Below are 18,444 nucleotides of genomic sequence, written 5' to 3'. Positions count from 1 at the left end.
CGAGCGTGAAACAACAATGATGAGAGAGAAAAAACCTTTTCAAACAAACGAGGTGTTTTTGCTTTCGAACGAACGAAAATGTGTCAGATCTTCACGGGCCACGGTTTTCCCTTACGTCGGGTCGCTGCTAAATTTACATCAAAGCCAACGCGAGGGGCAATGTTACGTCACGGCTGAGGCTGATGTATTTTTTTTCCCCTTCATTTCAAACAAATTGACAGGCAATACAACGGTAAAAGATACGATCTCGTGGGTCCTGGAAATAATTATCTCGTTACCGAAGCGCGAATTTCTTGGGTTCGAGCTTTAAAATTGAATCTGACGTTCTCAGTTCTCGAAAAACCGAGTCGAAATCATTTAATTATTCGACCTGTGGAGAAAGCAACGAAAAATATTACAAGGGCTTACGAAAACAAAAAGCCATCTTCCAACAAAAAATCGTAGGTGCGAGGAGTGAAAAATATAAGGTATACGGATGGGCGCTTGCGCGCGTTTAAAGCAGATGTAACTCTCGCCCGCCGGTCTCGATGGAAAATCCTTCCGAGCCAGTGGCCCGTGATATTGTTGTTGCGTACACGCCATTGCTACGTGGACTTTTTTTTTTTTTTTTTTTTTTTTTTTAAATAATCCAAGGGAGATGTGGCGAAAACAAAGGAGTTGCGCGTCCCGAAGATGGGATGCCGATGACGACAGCAAAATGACGCGGGGATGGCGATCAATTTTTTTTTTCCTCTTCTCCCCCTGTACACACGTGCTGTTACTAGTGTTTGGACGAGTGAGAACAGAGAAGAAAAGAAAAAAAAGGGTACAAGCCGAGGGAAAAAGACGACCTTCGGTCTCGGGTATTTAACGAAGCTGGAATTAAAGCTTCCCCATCGGTCCTAATGCTCGTCTTGCTTCCATTTTCGCTGGGACGGTAGTTCCTCCTCATCTCTATTACAGGGAATGATCTTCGAGGGGAGGATACATATAGGTACACATACGTATATATGACTCCACTTGTTTTTTTCATCTCTGGTACATACGAGCACTAAGATGAGTTTTTCTTGTTTGCGCGACCACGATGGCTTGCGCGTGTCTATTATTATCTGTGGGTGTACATTTACCGCGAGGGCCGCTACCAACGCCGAACTGGGTGTTTTCAATTTATTTTTCGACGGACGGAGATGGTTCGATTATTTTTTACAATCATCGTCGTGTCGGTACCGTAAAAAGTTGTCCCAGCGTGATTCGACTTGTTTTTTTGATTCCTATGTTTATGCACTTTTAGATGACTGCCCACTAGGATAAACATTGATTGTTTTTCAAGTAAACTTTTTTCATTTCATTCCACGGATGACAAACAAGAAAATGAATCGCATGGGGGGGGTAGGGAAAGAAAAAAAATTACACGGTCATACTTGTTTTCCACTTTACTTTGATAAGCCAAGGGTCCAAGCGTACGCGGCGAGCAATTCCATCCGCGTCCCGACATAACTCGATCGTAACCCTTACTCCGGCGTCGCGATGAAATTTCACGATAGGTTCCACCGTCTTATTGTTACGGCCGCACCCACCTATACGTGTCCCCTATTAGCGATCTTATTGACCATCTCACGGGCGAACTCGATCGCAGTTGACGTACTGGGAAAAACATGTGCTTGTTTTTTTTTTTCATGAAACTTTTCATTAGCAGTGATGGAAAAAAAAAACCCAGACATTTACCGAGAGAGAGAGCGGAAAACTCGGTTTTTCGAGCACCCCCCCGGGCTATAATATACTTATTTCCCAAAAGGACCGCCGAGTAAATCATAAAAGCTATACCCGAAGAAGCTGCGGGGAGCGCTAATTCCATCAGAGGGCAATCAGGGAAGATGAAGGAAAAAAAAAGAGAGCAGCTCAAGCGCGTCAGGCGTGCTATTTCTCTCCTTCCTTTGTGTCGAGGGGGGAGGGGGAAAAGGGAAAGGCTTATCGGACAAGCGTAAGAGAGAGCCTATTTACTCCGCGATCCTCTCAGGTGTAGGAGGAGACGTATACATATACATGTACTTCCTCCTACGCGCGATTGGTGAAACATTTTTCCCCGCCGCTTTTTTATTCGGTCCAATGTTAGTTCTAGGAAAACAATCATCCTCAGGCCGAGCTTACGAAGCGTGAGCGACGTTTACACCGGAGAAAACAAAAACGAATCGATACCATGGTTACATACACGTTGTTGTTGTTGGCTCCATTGGCACCCCTACATCATCATCATCATCATCATCCGAAAAATAATAATACCGTATCATCACGTGCCAAGCGATTGCATCACCTACACATGCGCACCTATACACTCGGCACGTGCGTGTCTGTAAGGTAGATGTGGAATCTCGCAGGTGAACCGAGCAGCCAAAGGCACCCGCCTCCTCCTACTTGTGTCACCATCCCCCATTGTTTCTCCTACTCCGCGTGTGTATGGACGTGTATATATACAAGGGGGAAGCGACTGCTATCTCCCAGTCGCCGCCATCTAACACGGCAGCGGCGAATTTAATTAGACCACCGTAAAGGGAGAGGAGGCAAGAAGCCGAGGGTGGCTACGTTGTACTCGAGGCAAGCAACCCCTGTCTCGCGCACGCGTATATATACACTTATACTTTTACGTAGGTGGTGGCCCGTGTATACACTGCGTTTTTCTCTAATTCCTCGATATTTGATTTTGTTTGCGCTTACAATGGTATATCATACTGTACGCACAATACCGTGTGATTGGTCCCTGGAGAAGAAGAAGAAGCAAGGGAGGGGGTGGAGATTTTAATGAGGGTTGCCTAATGGAGCCGCTCGATTGATATTCGTCTGGACGCGAGTTGGAAAATGACCTCGACCTATAGAGAGAGAGGAGCATGTATAAGGGCGCGCCGCTCGATCGGAAGGATAACGCTCGCGGACATACGTGGGTATGTGTGCGGGGGTTGATGGCACGGTGCCTGATTCTAATGGCTTTTCGAGGTGATATGTATGAAGAACAAAAGAATACTTGTTGCGACTTTATTACAAGAGGGATATGATCGCGAAGGGACTGGGACTGAGGAAATCAATAAATCTGCCATCAATATTCGTGGATTTACTTTCCTTCGTGCTTTTACGGCGCCTGTTCGCCTCGAAATAAAGTGTAGATGAGGCCGTGCATGCACTTTGTCGCGCAAAGATTTTCTCACGCCACGCGATTACAGGTGTATGTGTTGGACGAGATGAGTTTTTCGAGAGTAAATGCAGAGAGGGAAAGAGATAAATTTGCCTGTGCTGGGGATGCAAATAAACTTTCGACACGTCATCCTTGCAGAAGATTGCGAGTGATGATTGCACGGTAGCAGGTGAAAACTGGAGTCCTCCCTCTTTCAGCTTGATTCTTAATGATTCACGGGTGGAAGGGGGTGGAGTCGAGCTTTGGGGGGTAAGGAAAGCGTTGGAGTCAAAGTGAGTTGGAAAGTTGGCGTGTGGCGAGGCGTTTAATGGATTAACCGGCTCGATCGTTGCTGCAGCTGGAGGCGGTGGTGCAACATCGGGGCGAGATGATTTACACAGATGTGAAGGAAATTGGATTCCGAGGTGGAGTATATACATGTGGCAACGAGGCTGGGGCTCTTGGAAAAATGAAAATTATAATTTCTTTGCGGAATGTGTGGTGATTGACGATTCTGTGCGTGACGAGGCGGGGGCGGATCGAGATCCGATGCGGGGAGGAAATGGTTTCGTGCTCAATCGGGGGAACGAGATTTTTAATGAACAGGTTGTGTTTGCATGGTGAGTGTGCAAAAGGTGGATTCACGCACGAGTGGCCGGTAACGACTGTCGGTCGATCGGACGAGTGCGTGGCACGAATTTGTTCACGAGTTACATGCTGGCGTGACGAGCGCGTCCTATTTTTTCAAGATATTAAAAAAAAACCAATTCGTTTGTGTTTTGTGCATGAATAGAAAAAAAAAGAAAAAAAAAAGGAATTAATTGAAATGAAAAAATTTTGGTGCTTTGTTTTTTTTCTTTCTATGAGTTAAAAAAAAAAGAAAAAGAAAAAAGGATTTTCACACACAATTCAACTGGATTGAAAAAGATAACGAGAGGTGTTTTTAACAATTTCCTTTCGATATCGTTTATTTTCAAAGTTAAAAATTTTTTTCTTTTCCCTAACGTGATATTTTTCGATTCAAATATTTTAAAATTTTCCAATTGTCAACTGTTTTATAGATTTTTAAATACTCCAAAGTGAAATATTTGTTTTGAAAATGTGTTGAATTTATTTTGAAAAAAATAGTGTAGAATATTTTTTAGAAAGTACTTGAAGTATTGTAATATGTTTTTCAAATACTTGGGCACTTTTTTCCCTTTTAAATTTGTTTTTGTTCCAAAATATAGAGCAAGTTATCCTGGAAAAATTTTATTAAATATGCCGTTTAACAAATATAGCTATCCAAAAAAATTGTTCAACGCGAGCAATACATTAAGCAAAGTATTTTAAAACAGCACCCATACCCAAGTCTGATCGCAAGGCCGATTCACTACAAGCGGAGTTGCCAAGAGCGCGACTAATCGGTAAATTCACATACCCAGCATTGTCCGTTAATTCAAATTAAAGCCCACCTCGTTGGATGTAAAATACGTTACAATGAACGATTATCCGCGGAGAAAAATTGTTCTCGCCTTCGCGGTAAATACGCGCTTCCCGCTATTGTTACATACACTGCTTTCTTTGTACGTATTCGCGAGGGGTAAAGAGATAAATTGCGATTTAACAAGGACGAACGACTCGTGCCACTGTTCATCACGATTAGATAACAATTACGGTGTACCACACAACGTTATTTATGTCCATCTCCAAAGAAAACTAAAAAAAAAACTATTGCACCCCATGACGAGATATTTTTATTCATTCAATTCCATGAGTAGCAAACGAGGCAATGCGGTTACCACATGATTTTTCGATTACACGGTGTACACTGCGTGCTTCGATTTGATTTGTCCCATCACAGATTGAAATTTTCCTCTCGGGACTGGAAAAGGGACATCTCGGAGATTTTGCTCCACGACGGACACTGTACATATTATATATACACACACAAAAAACAAGTTTACTTCTAGCTGTTGCGTTTCAAAAGCGGAAACGTGCGGATCCGATACTGTGCTGCCGATACTTGCTCGTATCTACAGTTATACGTTGTACGTTTCGATGGTATTTTCGCCCGTCCCTTCGTATATCGCTTTTACTGCACCTGATTGCAATTTAGAAACTCGATGGAAACTCACTTAGCGCTTCGAAAAGATTACACAGACTGCACGTCGCGCTCGCTGCACAGAGTCCGGTTTATTTTACTATTCGTACAATGTCGGGTCCTTCATGCAAAATTCCATTTCGCGTAATTTTATTGCAAATATTTTCTACTACGCTTTTCCGTGTTTTAAAAATCATAGAAGTAATTAAAGGGAGATGTTAATCGAAACTGCAAGCTTTTTCAACATTTAACCACGAGTATCTTCGTTTTCTCAGTTTTTTTTTCTCTTTCGAGCAGATATCGAGCAACGGGTAACCGAGTCGAAGCTGTTTTAAAATTTACAAGATTACATATCTCTCATTTCTAATCAATGACTCACGAAACACTCGTTTTATAATGCAGGCATATAATGCAGACCAACTAATATCCTGACGCAACAAATTAATTTTTTAGACGTTTGGAAGAACATTTGCTAAACTTGAGTAAAATATTCCAACGAAAATCCAAGTTTGGGATTTTCTCATGGCCCAAGCTTGGCCAAACGTTGACCACATGAACTTTGGCGAAAGTTTGGCCAAACGTAAAAATTTTTACGCGGGCAACCACAGTTTAATATTAATTACTAAATTTTTTACATTTTTATTAGGAACCCTACAAATGTATTTATTAACTTGTAATGTTTGATAATAATATATTCACTTTACTACTTTTTTTTTTTTTTAAAGAGGTACACTATTGTGTTTTGTAGTACTTACATCAATAGAATATAATAAATATGCGTACTTTACCAAAATAAAGATCACACCAAACGCAGATTAAACGTAGTTCTTACACAAAACAGATCATATTTTCTAATATAGTAAAAGGGGCTGCTCTCGTTGGCAACTCGTCAGTTGATAAAGAGCTGCCAACAAGTGCAAAATATTGAGTAAAGCTTGCAACCATTGTATTGCAGCCTCAAAGTTCGCCGGGCTTATTTTGAACACTTTCGAGCCAATTGTATTCAAGTGTCGAATAATAGAGAGCGTAGCAAGTATACATTTATAATTTTGTGCTATAAGGTGATCGTTGTACGATTGAAGGTTATCAAAATGTTTGTAACAACCAAAATAGTTTTTGACAGTAAAGCTGTAACGAGTAATTTTATGAAACTACGTAAGAGCAAACATAATAGTAGACAGAATATCTTTCAATTTTCATAAGAATGCTTTCCTATCGATCATTACCAAGAGAAAATTAATGATCCACTTTTCAAAGGTCCGAGGATAAAATCGCGTAAAAGCAATAATTAACAAAAAAGTCGAGCAGATGAGAAATGAATTCCACGTTGATTTGAGACTGCATTCTTGGCTCGATTCCCAGTGATGTGCTCCGCTAAACTGGGAAAACTCCAGCAGGTCCTTCGCAAAGTCCCCGCTTTCCATTGGCCTTCGCAAAAGTGGACGTTTTGTATAAAAATACCAAATGGCCAAGGCTCAAGCAGACTTTATTCTTACAATTATGATCCTCCGAAAAATTTTCCTAGTCCAAGAAATCTGCGTATGTTTGTTCTGAAAATAGCATACGTCCTGCAGAAGTAGAATATTGTCCTACCGAATTTCACGTACATCAGTCTGGATATGAAAATCCAGATTTCCCTGGGAAACAACGCAATAATTGATCGAGTGGCGGTTCGGATGTCAAAAGTGATCGGAGGTGTATTTTTTGACACATATCATCAGCTCGAAATTCGCTCGTTTGACGTTCCCGGAAAAATGAGAGCGCAAAAACGCCCAGAAAATGAAACTCGCAAGCGGCAAATTCAATCGGCGTTGAAGATCCTTTGCATTCGAAACCAGTGATCGGTATGACAGCAACAGGAGCTGTTCATATACAAAATATGAATCGGCAGGGGGAAATGGGCGTGCGTCGGCGGACGAGAGACCTAAATAAAATTACCTCGATCGAGTTACAGGAGCGAGGAGCCTTATTTTCATTACAGATGGACAGGTGGGCGATGCTGATAACAACCCCTCGTGGTTGACTGAACCAATTGCCCAACGTAATTCCGACTCGAGCTTTTAATTACGGGCTTCAGCGTAAACAGGGAAATTCAATTATGTTGACGAGTCAAGCGTCGGAAGCGCGTTGCCATCGCGCGTGTTTTGTGGCCAAAGAGGATTTGGGGAAACGCACAGTATCGATTGATCCTATTACGGTTCAGCACTGCGTGTAGAGACAAAATTATCCCAACTAATTCATTAATGGTCGATCGAGTGCCACTCCATTCAAATAAAGCTATTTATGATCATCGAGAAAGGAGGTCGAGTGTATTTTCATATGGACCTTTTGATTGCCGGTGATTAAAACTTTCATCGTGATTTTTCCTCCTTCGCGTTAAGCCTTGTGGGCCCTCATGATGGACAATAAAAGGAAAAGGGAGCTCAAGTGAAAACACACGGTTTGTAAATCATATTTACTGGTAAAGCACTCGTACGTAATCTCGGAAAGGTTGTTATCTTTAACGACGTGCTAACAAAGCCAGTAAAAATGATATTAAATCGGAAAAAGTACAGGGTAGTTGGGAGAAGATGATGCATGTCTTGGCTAGTCAAAAAACAATTTTTAACACCGTCGAATGATAAATTACACGATTACATCCGTTAATTGAAAAGCGAAACAGATAAAATAGTGAATCAGTAATCAATCGAGCCTACGAGTTTTCATCGCAATACGAGAGATGAGGAAGAAACCCGTACGATTACCACGAACAATGTGGGATGCTTAATATCAGACGCGCGGAATCTTGACTGGCGTAGGTGGGTATATTATATGCTTACGTGTATTTTTATCCCCATCTCTTTTGCGCTTATATATAAGTACGTGTACGCAAGTTACGCGTACATTGCATTTGCATAAGCTTCGCGCGCGGGAATTCGCGTTATTTCACCTTCACTTTTTCCTCGACATTGTTAATTCTCTCCCTCTCTTTATCCTTTTAGCATATGAATAAGTTGTACGACTCTGGACAAAGTCGACATAGTTCGAGGCAAGGCTTGAGTGGTATTTTTTTCTATGCTTACAAAAGCACCATTGTGTTGGCCGCTGATACGTATGTTTCTTGATGTTTTACATCTTGCGGCCAGAGTTTCCATTGTAAGAAAAAAAAAAAAAATTATCAGTAATTCTGCGAATTAGGATCATACACGTGGTATGCTCGAGTGTACGTGCATGGAAATGTAAGATACGAGAAGTGTGATATCCATATTTAGGATGTCGTATGATCTTTTGAAAAAATCTTTTGACTATAGATGGAACAGAAGTTTGCCAATAAGTTATAGAATACTGCCAGTGGTAAGTTAAGTGACAGTTTTAATAATAATCAAGGAAGAGCAAATGTTTTGTAAACTAATAACTTTTATAAATATGAAAGTAGTCAGTGATAGGGGATGGTAATAAGGGTCTCTGGTGTTGCCAGAAAAGAAATATAGATTGAAATACAAGTCACGTGAGATTTTAAAGTTCTTGAAAAAATTTACTCTTAGAAGTTCCAAAGAATTCCAAGAGAACCAAAAATATATTGCATTTTTACACGATAACGTTAAAAAAAAAAAAAAGAAAGTCACTGGAATCGAAAAACCAAATACTTTCATCCACGACTTTTATTACGTACCGTTAAAAACACTTGGAACCGTTAGTTAAACACAACATGTTTGATTCAATACAAATATTATCCGTGCCTGATTATCCTTCTGAGCACGCACCACGGGACACTTTCCGACACTTCTGTTTACGCGAGAAAAAAAAAAAAAAAAAAAAAAGATTGTTGCAGGGTAGGTACAACATAAATACCGAAGCAAAGAGAAAAAGAGAGAGTCTAGTATCTACACAACCCATTGAGTACAAGACGAAGATGCAAGGAGTTCCACACACTCACTCAAGCCGCGCGAGTCAACACCATTTTCCCACCCCTTGGTACGGGTGGCGGTGAGCGCGCTCGTGCACTTCCATACACACACACACCACCAGTGAGAAAGTGACTCGGGAGAATGACTTATTCAGGCCGTATAAGCTAGAGTCTTATACACCCACACCCAGCCGACCTTTCGAAAAGACAGTCTTCCTTCCTCTCATCGTATACCTCACGGGCGCGTGTGTGGGAGCATACGATAGCGTATACGTAAAACACATGCCTTGTATGCCAAGTAGAGAGCTATCTCCTCGGGCCCCTGCTGTAGATATAACCATCAGGTAGCCACTCGTGTGCACAAGGGTGTGTACCTTTAGGGGGTGGAGGGTGTAAGTGCGTGGATCGATGGTACACAGAAATAGTGAGGAGGAGAGGAGGGGGGGGGGCAGGGAAGAGAGTATAGCACAGACAACGGCGATGGTGCAGGCAAAAGGTGCCCGCTCTCCTCCTCTTGTACAATAATAATGTGCTTCGTCCCGTGTTTGGCCTATACACCTGGTATACATTGCACCCCTTTTGGCTCTCTCTCTCTCTTCATGTATGTATGTATAAGGTACACGGACCGGACTCCTCCAACTTCCGCTGTGTACAGCTACTGTGCTATGGGGAATGATGGCAGTCGATGGTTAATTGGCAGTGGGGCTTTGGTCCGAGCACACCCGGAATAATACTCTCTCTTTTGAAGGAGCGTGGCGTAAACCTCTTGTCTGACGATACTCGGGGTGTACGACTCAAGGGACGTTATTGATATTTGGCAGATGCGACTTGTTATATTGTAATATTTTTTTTGCTCTTATTGTATGCGCAAAAGTATCATATTGACCAGAGTCGAGGAAATATTTACGGACAGTTTGAGAGAAATAGTATTTTACTTGTCGAGCTGTTAAAATTACCGTGTCCATAGAATTTGGAGTTTTAATAACTGAGTCGCTAAAACACGTAAATTAGTATAAAGTTGGTAAACCGGTGGCTCCGTTAAATGATCATGGGATTGGATGTAATTTTGATCCTCGAAAGATTACCTCAAATTCAATTATGAAAGGAATAACTTCAAGTTTGTTCAATTCGAAACGAAACGAAAAAGAGATAAACGATCCTCGGCAAAGTAAAGTTTGAAAACTTTTTCCAAAGACTCGACGCACCTTTGTGAGATAAAACACACAGTCTGTGTTATCGAGAGAGAAAGGGAGGGAGGGAGGGAGAAAGCGAAAATCATCAGCGTCTCCTGTGATCAATAAGGAAATTATTCTCAGCACTAATAACTTTCGTAAGAACAGGTTCCAAGTGTGTACCCCAAGAGCAAGCACTTGAACAATATTTCATCGTCTCATGTGGCGGGGGGAGGGAGGGGGAGAAAAAAAACAACAAAATTTATCGAATAAGAACTGCATTAATCCGATGAGAAAAACTTGGCAGCATCTCAGGGCTCGCGGTAAATACGCGCGCTGGCATGTACTCCCCGAGAAAAAGAAGTTTCTATTAATGTGAAAACTTTTTAGCTTAGGGGCGTCATTCGCCCTTATCGTATTTTCTTCTCGGGTCGGTGGCTCGATTCGCACGTGCCATTTGCGACTAGGAATGATATTCTTCGGATGAATGCAATTTTTCTCGTACTCCAAAGTACCAAACGAAATATTCTCTGATGAAAAATTTAAAATATTACAAAAATACACCCTTTTTGCATCTTTAAACATAATTTCAAACAACAATCACCATCAAAGTGGCGGTATAGTCTAGTATAAACGAGTGCTGCTGTTATATCCCCGCAAAATGAAACATTCGAATAATTTATAGTCAAACGTAAGGTATGGAGAAAAAAAGAGCCACGTGGATTTCCGAGAAACCCGAGCGCGAAAGCCGCGAAAATGGTCTACTTAATTATCAAAGGGTTAAATTTCTCTCACAATTGTGTAGAGGGGGGGGGGAAGAGGCAGGAGAGAACACGTGCGCCAGAATTTAGCGCAAATACTTACCGAGCCCCGCGATCCAATGGCTAATTGCCGTGGCAACCGGCAGCGGTGGTATTATATTAGTGCCCCCCACTGCCGAGGTCAAGTCCGTATTAAACGGAATTCATATACCTACATTCCGTTAATTCTCTTCCGTGCATAATTTTCTCCTCCACTCCCGCCTATTGTTGTGGATTTTTTGCCCTTTGAGCCAAGTTTTTTCGTTGTTTATTTTGTGTACCATCTTCCCTCTCGCTGTGAGATGAGTTATGTAAAGCACTTTTGGACGATTGCTTTTTTTTTTTTTTTTTTTTTTTTTTTATTTCCCGAGTTGTTTCTATGTTTTTTTTGTCAATTAATTGAAACACTTTTCCAGACTATTTAGGCAATGATAAAAAATTACTCGAAAAAAGTCTAAAGTTAATTTACAGCGCATAATTATGCGATCCGTCATTTCGTACACGTCATAGTTTGTCATATTCACGCTTCATTGTTCAGCTAGATTTTTTATTCGTTGCGTGATGTAAAACAGAATTTTATATACCAATGTCACGCAACATACTTTGCATTAAACGACGCTATTTTTTTTATATGTAAAAATCGTGCGATCAATAATTTAAAAAAAAAAAAAACTACTTGAGCATTTGAAATAAGTGCTCGCATTAAAGAGGAGATAAAAATAGTGCCACGAAGACGACTGGAATTAAAATTTGCATTCTTGACGACACCTTTACTCAGGGGATCCATAACAGTGAATGAATTATTTCCAGTGGAATTGAGTCATTAGAAGAAAAATTTAGTTCGTTTACCAGTACTTAACTTTCTCCCCATGCACTGTTCACTGAAGGTGTTCCGATGACAATAGTACGTAGCTAACAATAGATAAAACTACATACAGGAAGAAAAACCATAATTAAAGATACCGATCGTACTCCTGAAATAAGGAAGATATTGAAAAATTGGAGCCATCCGCTTGATTACCACTCGATCACGATTTCTGATTTGCTATTGATGTAGCAACACTAACGGCGCCCCACATCAGTAGAAGCGATCGGGTACGGTCAGACGGGCCGAACTTTTCCAATCGACTCGAGCAGCGCGAGAGAAATAAGGAATTGAAAAAGAAAGTGTCTCTCTCGCACGGCATCGGCGTTTAGTCGGGCAAAGTCCACGCCACGGGCAACAACGGGGCCATCTTAATAGAATAGAAATCGAATCGATTTCGGCTACCTCCCCTCGAAACCTCCGCGCGTTAAGCCAAATGAAACCTTAATGGGGTGAGATAATGAGTGAGAGAAACAACGAGTGTCGGGATCGAGAAATTGGAAACGAGCTATTTCGCGTGACTCATCAACTGCCCCCCCCCCTTTCCTCGCCGCCTATCCGTTATTTGATTTCGATTCATATCATTTGAGTGGTTATTGGTACACATGCCATAAATAGTCCATCACTTTTTTTTTTTTTTTTTTTTTTTTTTTTTTTTTTTTTTTTTCATGACTATCCAAACAAATAATTGTTTGAGAATCATAATTGTTCATTGTTTGAAATAAAAATGATAAAATATAGTCTTTTCTATTTTCCAGATACCATTAAAGTGACCAACTGCTTACAAAAATGGATGAAGTGGAAGTGGCATCGGAGGTAAGTTAAAAAGCATTACTTAAAATTTCGACTGTAAGCAAATAAATTTATAAAATTTGTCAGTGGTATTTTATTTAGAAAACAATAGTCACCAGATTCAATACGTACCGTAGAAAAAAAAAAAAAACTTATATCTTACAAGCCGTGAGATGGTAGAAAAAAAACCGCACGTCCATCGAGCCAATGTATCCGTAAACGCACGTATGGACATTTTAAATAAATTGCGTGGTAAGCGTCCGCACGAGCGCGTACGTATGTACATGTGAAGTGAGTTGACTCTTAAGCCGTCCACCCACGCGCACTCCTTCTTTCTACCCTCCCTCGTTCTAACGCCGACGGCAATTATGCAAAAATTGTCCCCGAGCATGCGACGCTATTTTATGGGTGCTAACCGGTGCTAACTCACCCACACGTTTACACGCGCACGCACACATGTATGAATACTTCGTACTGTTGGTCTTACCGCGTTAACGCTTTTCCGTCCACGTCATATAAAACAAACAAATAAGTTTGATTATCGTCATTCATTCATATATGTATATATTACGTGAGAAAGTGTTTTGGTGACATAATTTACGAGAGAGGACCGTAAACCAGGCATTACATCATTGATTACGTGTACGTATGTCGAAGGGTTGTATTTTAAAGAACACTTTAGGCCTATCTTTTTTACAACCTTTCTTCTTCGACTCTTGCTTTCGCGTCTCTTTTTCTTATCCTCGGCGCCGAGTTATCGAGCGCGCGAACCCCATTTCTCAAAGGAAATCGCGATAAGAGCCCTAATAGCCACTTTTTCACCCTTTCTCTTGGAGCGATCGCTTTTAGAGGCTCTTTTTATTACTATTATTATTATTTTTTTTTTACATTAGAGATCGAGCTCAGAAGCGTTTGTTTTATATATATACTACGATGATGAGTAGCGGTTATCTTCAATTCATAATATTTTGGCTTCAAAGAGCATTCATGAAAGTTCGAAAAACTTCGCGGTATAGAGAAAAAAGTTTCCCTGTTCAAACATGCCTCGAAAAAAATAAAGCTACACGTTTTTTTAACATGCTATTTTTCCACTTAACTCGAGCGAGCAGAGAGAAAGATGGTTATGGTATAAGCGAACTGCTGGCTCGCTGCTGTATTGATGCACGCGTGTACAAAATGTACGCGTAATTGAATAAAAGGTACCTCATGGAAAACTCGCGGGGTGACGTTTACGCGTTGCGTTCGAGCTTTCAAGAGGTCGTTTGAACGACGTCACTATCTTTTTTATTCTGTATTTTTTTTTTATTCCACCATCGTCAACGTACGCACGTTGACGTGCTGCGTGCATGGTTTTTAAATATCGGTATCAAAGGGGGAGGGGGGGATTTATTGAACGAGGACAAAGTGAGAGAGCAGTGAATTTGCAAGTTTTTCTTTCTTTATAATCAATGATGGGAATAAATGCTTAATTTGTATGACTTACATTTAGTGGTTCGTGCGAGTCTAAGATTTGCAAATGATGCATTGAGTTGATGCATTTTTATGCCATGTTATTTATGTGCAAAATTTTTTTCTTTTTTCATCATTACAATTTACAAACATTGAATAAATATCATTTAACTTCAGTATGGCTTATCCACTTCATTGAATAGTACGATTTTTACTATTTTTGTAGTGTTTTGTTAGTTTTTACCAAAAAATTGTGATGCTTTCACAGGAGAAGAGAGACAAAGATGCAAATGAAATAATAACGTGACCGATCTGACGAACTAATTTTTTTTTTATGTTTTAGGTGAAGTGAAATATTTAAATAATTTATCCTCCATTGCTATTTACCAATACCACAAAAAAATGCTTTTTTATTTATCTGGTATTCGTTATGATTGTCTCCCCTTCTCCGGATATATAGTAATAATCATAAAAATTCCGTCATATCTGGTCAACTGTGATGGACCTCATTCGCATTATTGCGACTAAAATTTCTGGAATCCCAAATGGAAAAGTAATTTCATATTTTTGGTGAAAAAATTTATACTTGTCAATACATTTTATTCAAAGGAATTCTAATTAAAGTTCTTAAGCTTCGATTGGCTCAATCATCAGTAAGACCGGAAGATAAGCTAAAAATATCAGAAACGTCAAAAAATGAATTATCAAAAGCTCCTAGATCTGATATAAAACATTCCATTTTGTATGCCAAAGCACCCAAGAATAAAGCCGCAAATCCATTACCTTTTCGTATACATAGCAGAAAAGCTATTTCGTGAAAAAAAAGAAGGAGGTAAAGACGAAAAGGCTCATGCGAAACATCGATAAACCCGTGTCCTTCGAGGGGCCACGATGGGAAACGTTACGAGACGATATTTATAAGAGCCATATCCTCGGGTCTCTACTCAATATCCGCGTAAAATTTCAGAACCAACTATCCTCTCTGCAAGCAGAGTAAAAATAAAAATGAAAAAAAAAAAAAAAAAAAATCGCGTCGTGAGATGCGAAATTGCGCACCAGAAAGATGAATTTTTCATGCATGCCCACGTACGCGTGAAAGTATTCCGATCCGCGCTTTGGAACGAGAGAGTTAATGTTACGCGCTTGTCTAACGCGGGGAAATCGCGACGGTGAATCGTAAATTGGCACGCACCACGTACATTTACGCGGTGGATTATTTTTCGTTTGGTGGAAAAGTATCGAGTTCGCGGATCGACTGCAGTTGAAGCTTTTGCAATTTTCTCTGTCTCTCTATTCATAAATATTTGAGTTTTGCCCGGAAAAATAATCATCGCGTTTGCTTATATGGATTACACATATACATATAATGTCGTAAGACTGCGGTTCGAGTGCACATTCCATTTCCGCGAGACACGTAGTTTCTCGACAAAAGTTTTGTAAGCTGCATTATTTAGGGATGAAAAATCTGTCAAAGCTTAGTTTTATTTCATACGATTCGGTTGTCATCAACTTTTCGATCTGTATTTTGATAATTGTATAGAGTAAACGTTTCATAACTACATCTTTTTTTCCAAGTGTTCATTAGCATCAAGTAATTATTACGAAATTACCCCTATTTGTTAGCACGCTATATCGCACTTGAGAAGTTGTTGAAGTTAAACAACGTAGACGGTAATGCAGATAATAATCTTTAGTTAGGGAGTTATTACTTTAAAAACGATTAATCAGGTAAACATGATTTTGTTGTGGGAGCAATAGATTTTTTTAAAATCAATTTTAAACTATTTAAGAGTTGAATAATAAATTCGCACAGTGCGTAAATGTAAAGATATTTGTTATTACAACGCAGACAGGCCTAGGAGTAGGAGCATTTGTAAGGAGTCGTCGGGGAAATTTCATCCATCCATTAGGAGGAAAATTCGAAACCGATCGACTCCTCACTATTGAATTACAGAGCCGTATCGACTACACGCGCGCGTCAATTTATGTTTTATCGGAAACGTGCGTCCTACTTGCGTCGAGCAAATTATCTACGCACGCGTGGAAGTATGCGTTCTCGAAAAAAGAGGGAGAGAGAGAGAGAAAGAGTACGTATACAGCCAAGTACAAAGGAGATTATTAATATCGCGTGCGTGGTATGAAAAGTCGATCGCCCGACGGGGCTTATTAATAGACGAATCGCCAACCCTTGCGTCCCTTTTTTTCTCCCCGTCCCCTTGCGAGGAAATTTACTGAGTAGCTGTATCGTACGTGCTTGGAATCTTGGTTGGTACGCAACCTGACGCATGAAAAAAAGGAAAGGGTTGTTTTTGTATCACGAAAATGATGTAGCAGTTCAATGAACAATGTGTCGAGAGGCAATAAAACATTTACAATCCATCATACCACCTGCAGTCGAATTACAGTCTCATTTATCTTCAAATCTGATTGCGATGGATTTTTTTTTTTTTTTTAGTTAGGTTCATACAATAACTTCCTGTAATAATTATTATTTGTTTGTTTCTACAGTTTGTCACGTATCTAATCTCGTGCAACGTTTCAATACGAAAACCTAATTTCAATTCCCTTGGTTTTATAAATATTAACGCTGCCTTAAGTAGGTGTCAACTTTTTAAACTTTGGGGCCATAGTTTTGAGTCAACTCCAACTAAAACTGAAGTCAAGCGATTTTTTACATTATTTTATTCCCATTTTTCAATATTATTGAATATAGATTGTTTTGTTTTCATAATTTGATATCAGTACAAATAAAATGTGCAGTCAATAACATTTATGTATTTGCAGTTATGTCAAAATAAAAATGTGTGGAAAAGTTTTATGCTGGTAATGAATTAAACATCAAAATAAATGTGCAAAGTTTTGTAGCACCCATTTAGTATTCGCTGATTTCATATGCTACGCATAAAAGCGAAATTTTATTATTATTTACTGTCTCACGCCTTTGAACTAAACGTTATACTGAGACTCTAAATGTATTTTGTGTAGTTTTATGGCAATACCCAAAATGACAAATACGTGACATCTGAGCAGATTTTTTTTTTCACGGAGATTTAAGTGTAAAACGTTTTGTAAAATATTACTCGGTGCCTCATTAGACAACAAAAATGAACAAGCCGAGTAAACAAGTTCCAAAAAAAATCACGTAAGCGGAGATAAAACTTTGGAAAATAATAAAATCAGCCTAGTGCGTAACACCAAGTACATTCGGAAATCGATATAGCTTTTAGCCTAAAAGCCTACACGTAAACGATACGCGTCTCTTGTTTGGGAGTACTTTTCCGGAATGAGGTTGACCGATGCGTACAACCCCTTTCTTGTATTTACACAAAACAAAATGTATCTATTTTCTCTTCACCAGAAGCTCAAAATACCTTAATATTGTGTTCATTGATTTTTTGGGTTGAAAACTTGAGATAATTGATGAGAAATAATTACTCGACGCCAAAGTACAACAGAAATAGCAGCGGATGAGCACGAGCTAACTCCCATGTTATCTGCAAACATAATTTTCAATATCACAAATTCATGATACTGCGAGTTATACAGATTCTAAAATGACAAAGAGCAGCTGGGCTCGTTTGGAAACAATTACGCGAACGACAACTCATTTCGAAACAGAATGAGAAGAGAGAGAGAAGTGGAAACAGTAGACATGCGCTTTGTAGGTACGCATAGGCTGAGTGATGAAACCGGAGAGCTTGGAAACTGTCGCATATTCCCGAGCTTAGCGTCAAAACTTTGCACTAAAACTTTCACCGAGAGAGAAAGCAGCATTGTACTGTTTCGAGGGTTTCAACTTTTCTGCACTGCGTACTCTGGATATACAGAAAAAAAAAAAAAAAAAAAAAAAAAAAAAGATTTATCGGTATTTTCGTAGACAGGCAGGTGGACGGGCGGACGTACGATTTTATCTGTTTGACTATCGGTTGGTGCACGAGAATTTTTTTTTTTTTTCAACTGCCTCAGTAACTTGTGCAGTGAGCATTTTTTAAATTATTTTACGATTAAATATTTCTCTAATAAGAGCACAATTTAGTATTTACACGGAAATAAAAATTTGGATGTGTACATGTGTATTCGCTTTACACAATATATCGTTTATAGTACGTAAGTTACGGCACCTTTAAAAAAAATTTTTTTTTTATAATTTAGTTTATTTGCCTAATATGTTAAATAAATCAGACTGGAAATATTCGTTCTCATTTAAACTGCTACTTTTAGAGAAACCTTGAACGCGTTTTGAGAAGATTTTGCG

The 18,444-nt window shown here is 39.6% G+C and overlaps 1 protein-coding gene across 1 annotated transcript in view; it reads left to right on the top strand.

The window, feature by feature from the left end:
- Dh31-R (Diuretic hormone 31 Receptor) overlaps nucleotides 1–18,444 on the top strand; it is a 120,323-nt gene that overhangs the window by 13,697 nt on the left and 88,182 nt on the right. Inside the window, exon 2 of the mRNA XM_089596371.1 lies at nucleotides 12,707–12,764. Within this exon, the coding sequence (XP_089452497.1) occupies nucleotides 12,738–12,764 (27 nt within the window). The 5' untranslated portion in view covers nucleotides 12,707–12,737. The remainder of the gene's footprint in view (nucleotides 1–12,706; nucleotides 12,765–18,444) is intronic.

The sequence above is a fragment of the Copidosoma floridanum genome, unplaced genomic scaffold (genome assembly GCF_036245765.1).
Source record: "Copidosoma floridanum isolate Cflo_tuat_1 unplaced genomic scaffold, Cflo_Japanese_pri ptg000030l, whole genome shotgun sequence".
NCBI lineage: Eukaryota > Metazoa > Arthropoda > Insecta > Hymenoptera > Encyrtidae > Copidosoma > Copidosoma floridanum.
Note: the sequence above shows the minus strand (reverse complement) of the source record. Positions and strands in the feature narration are given on the sequence as shown.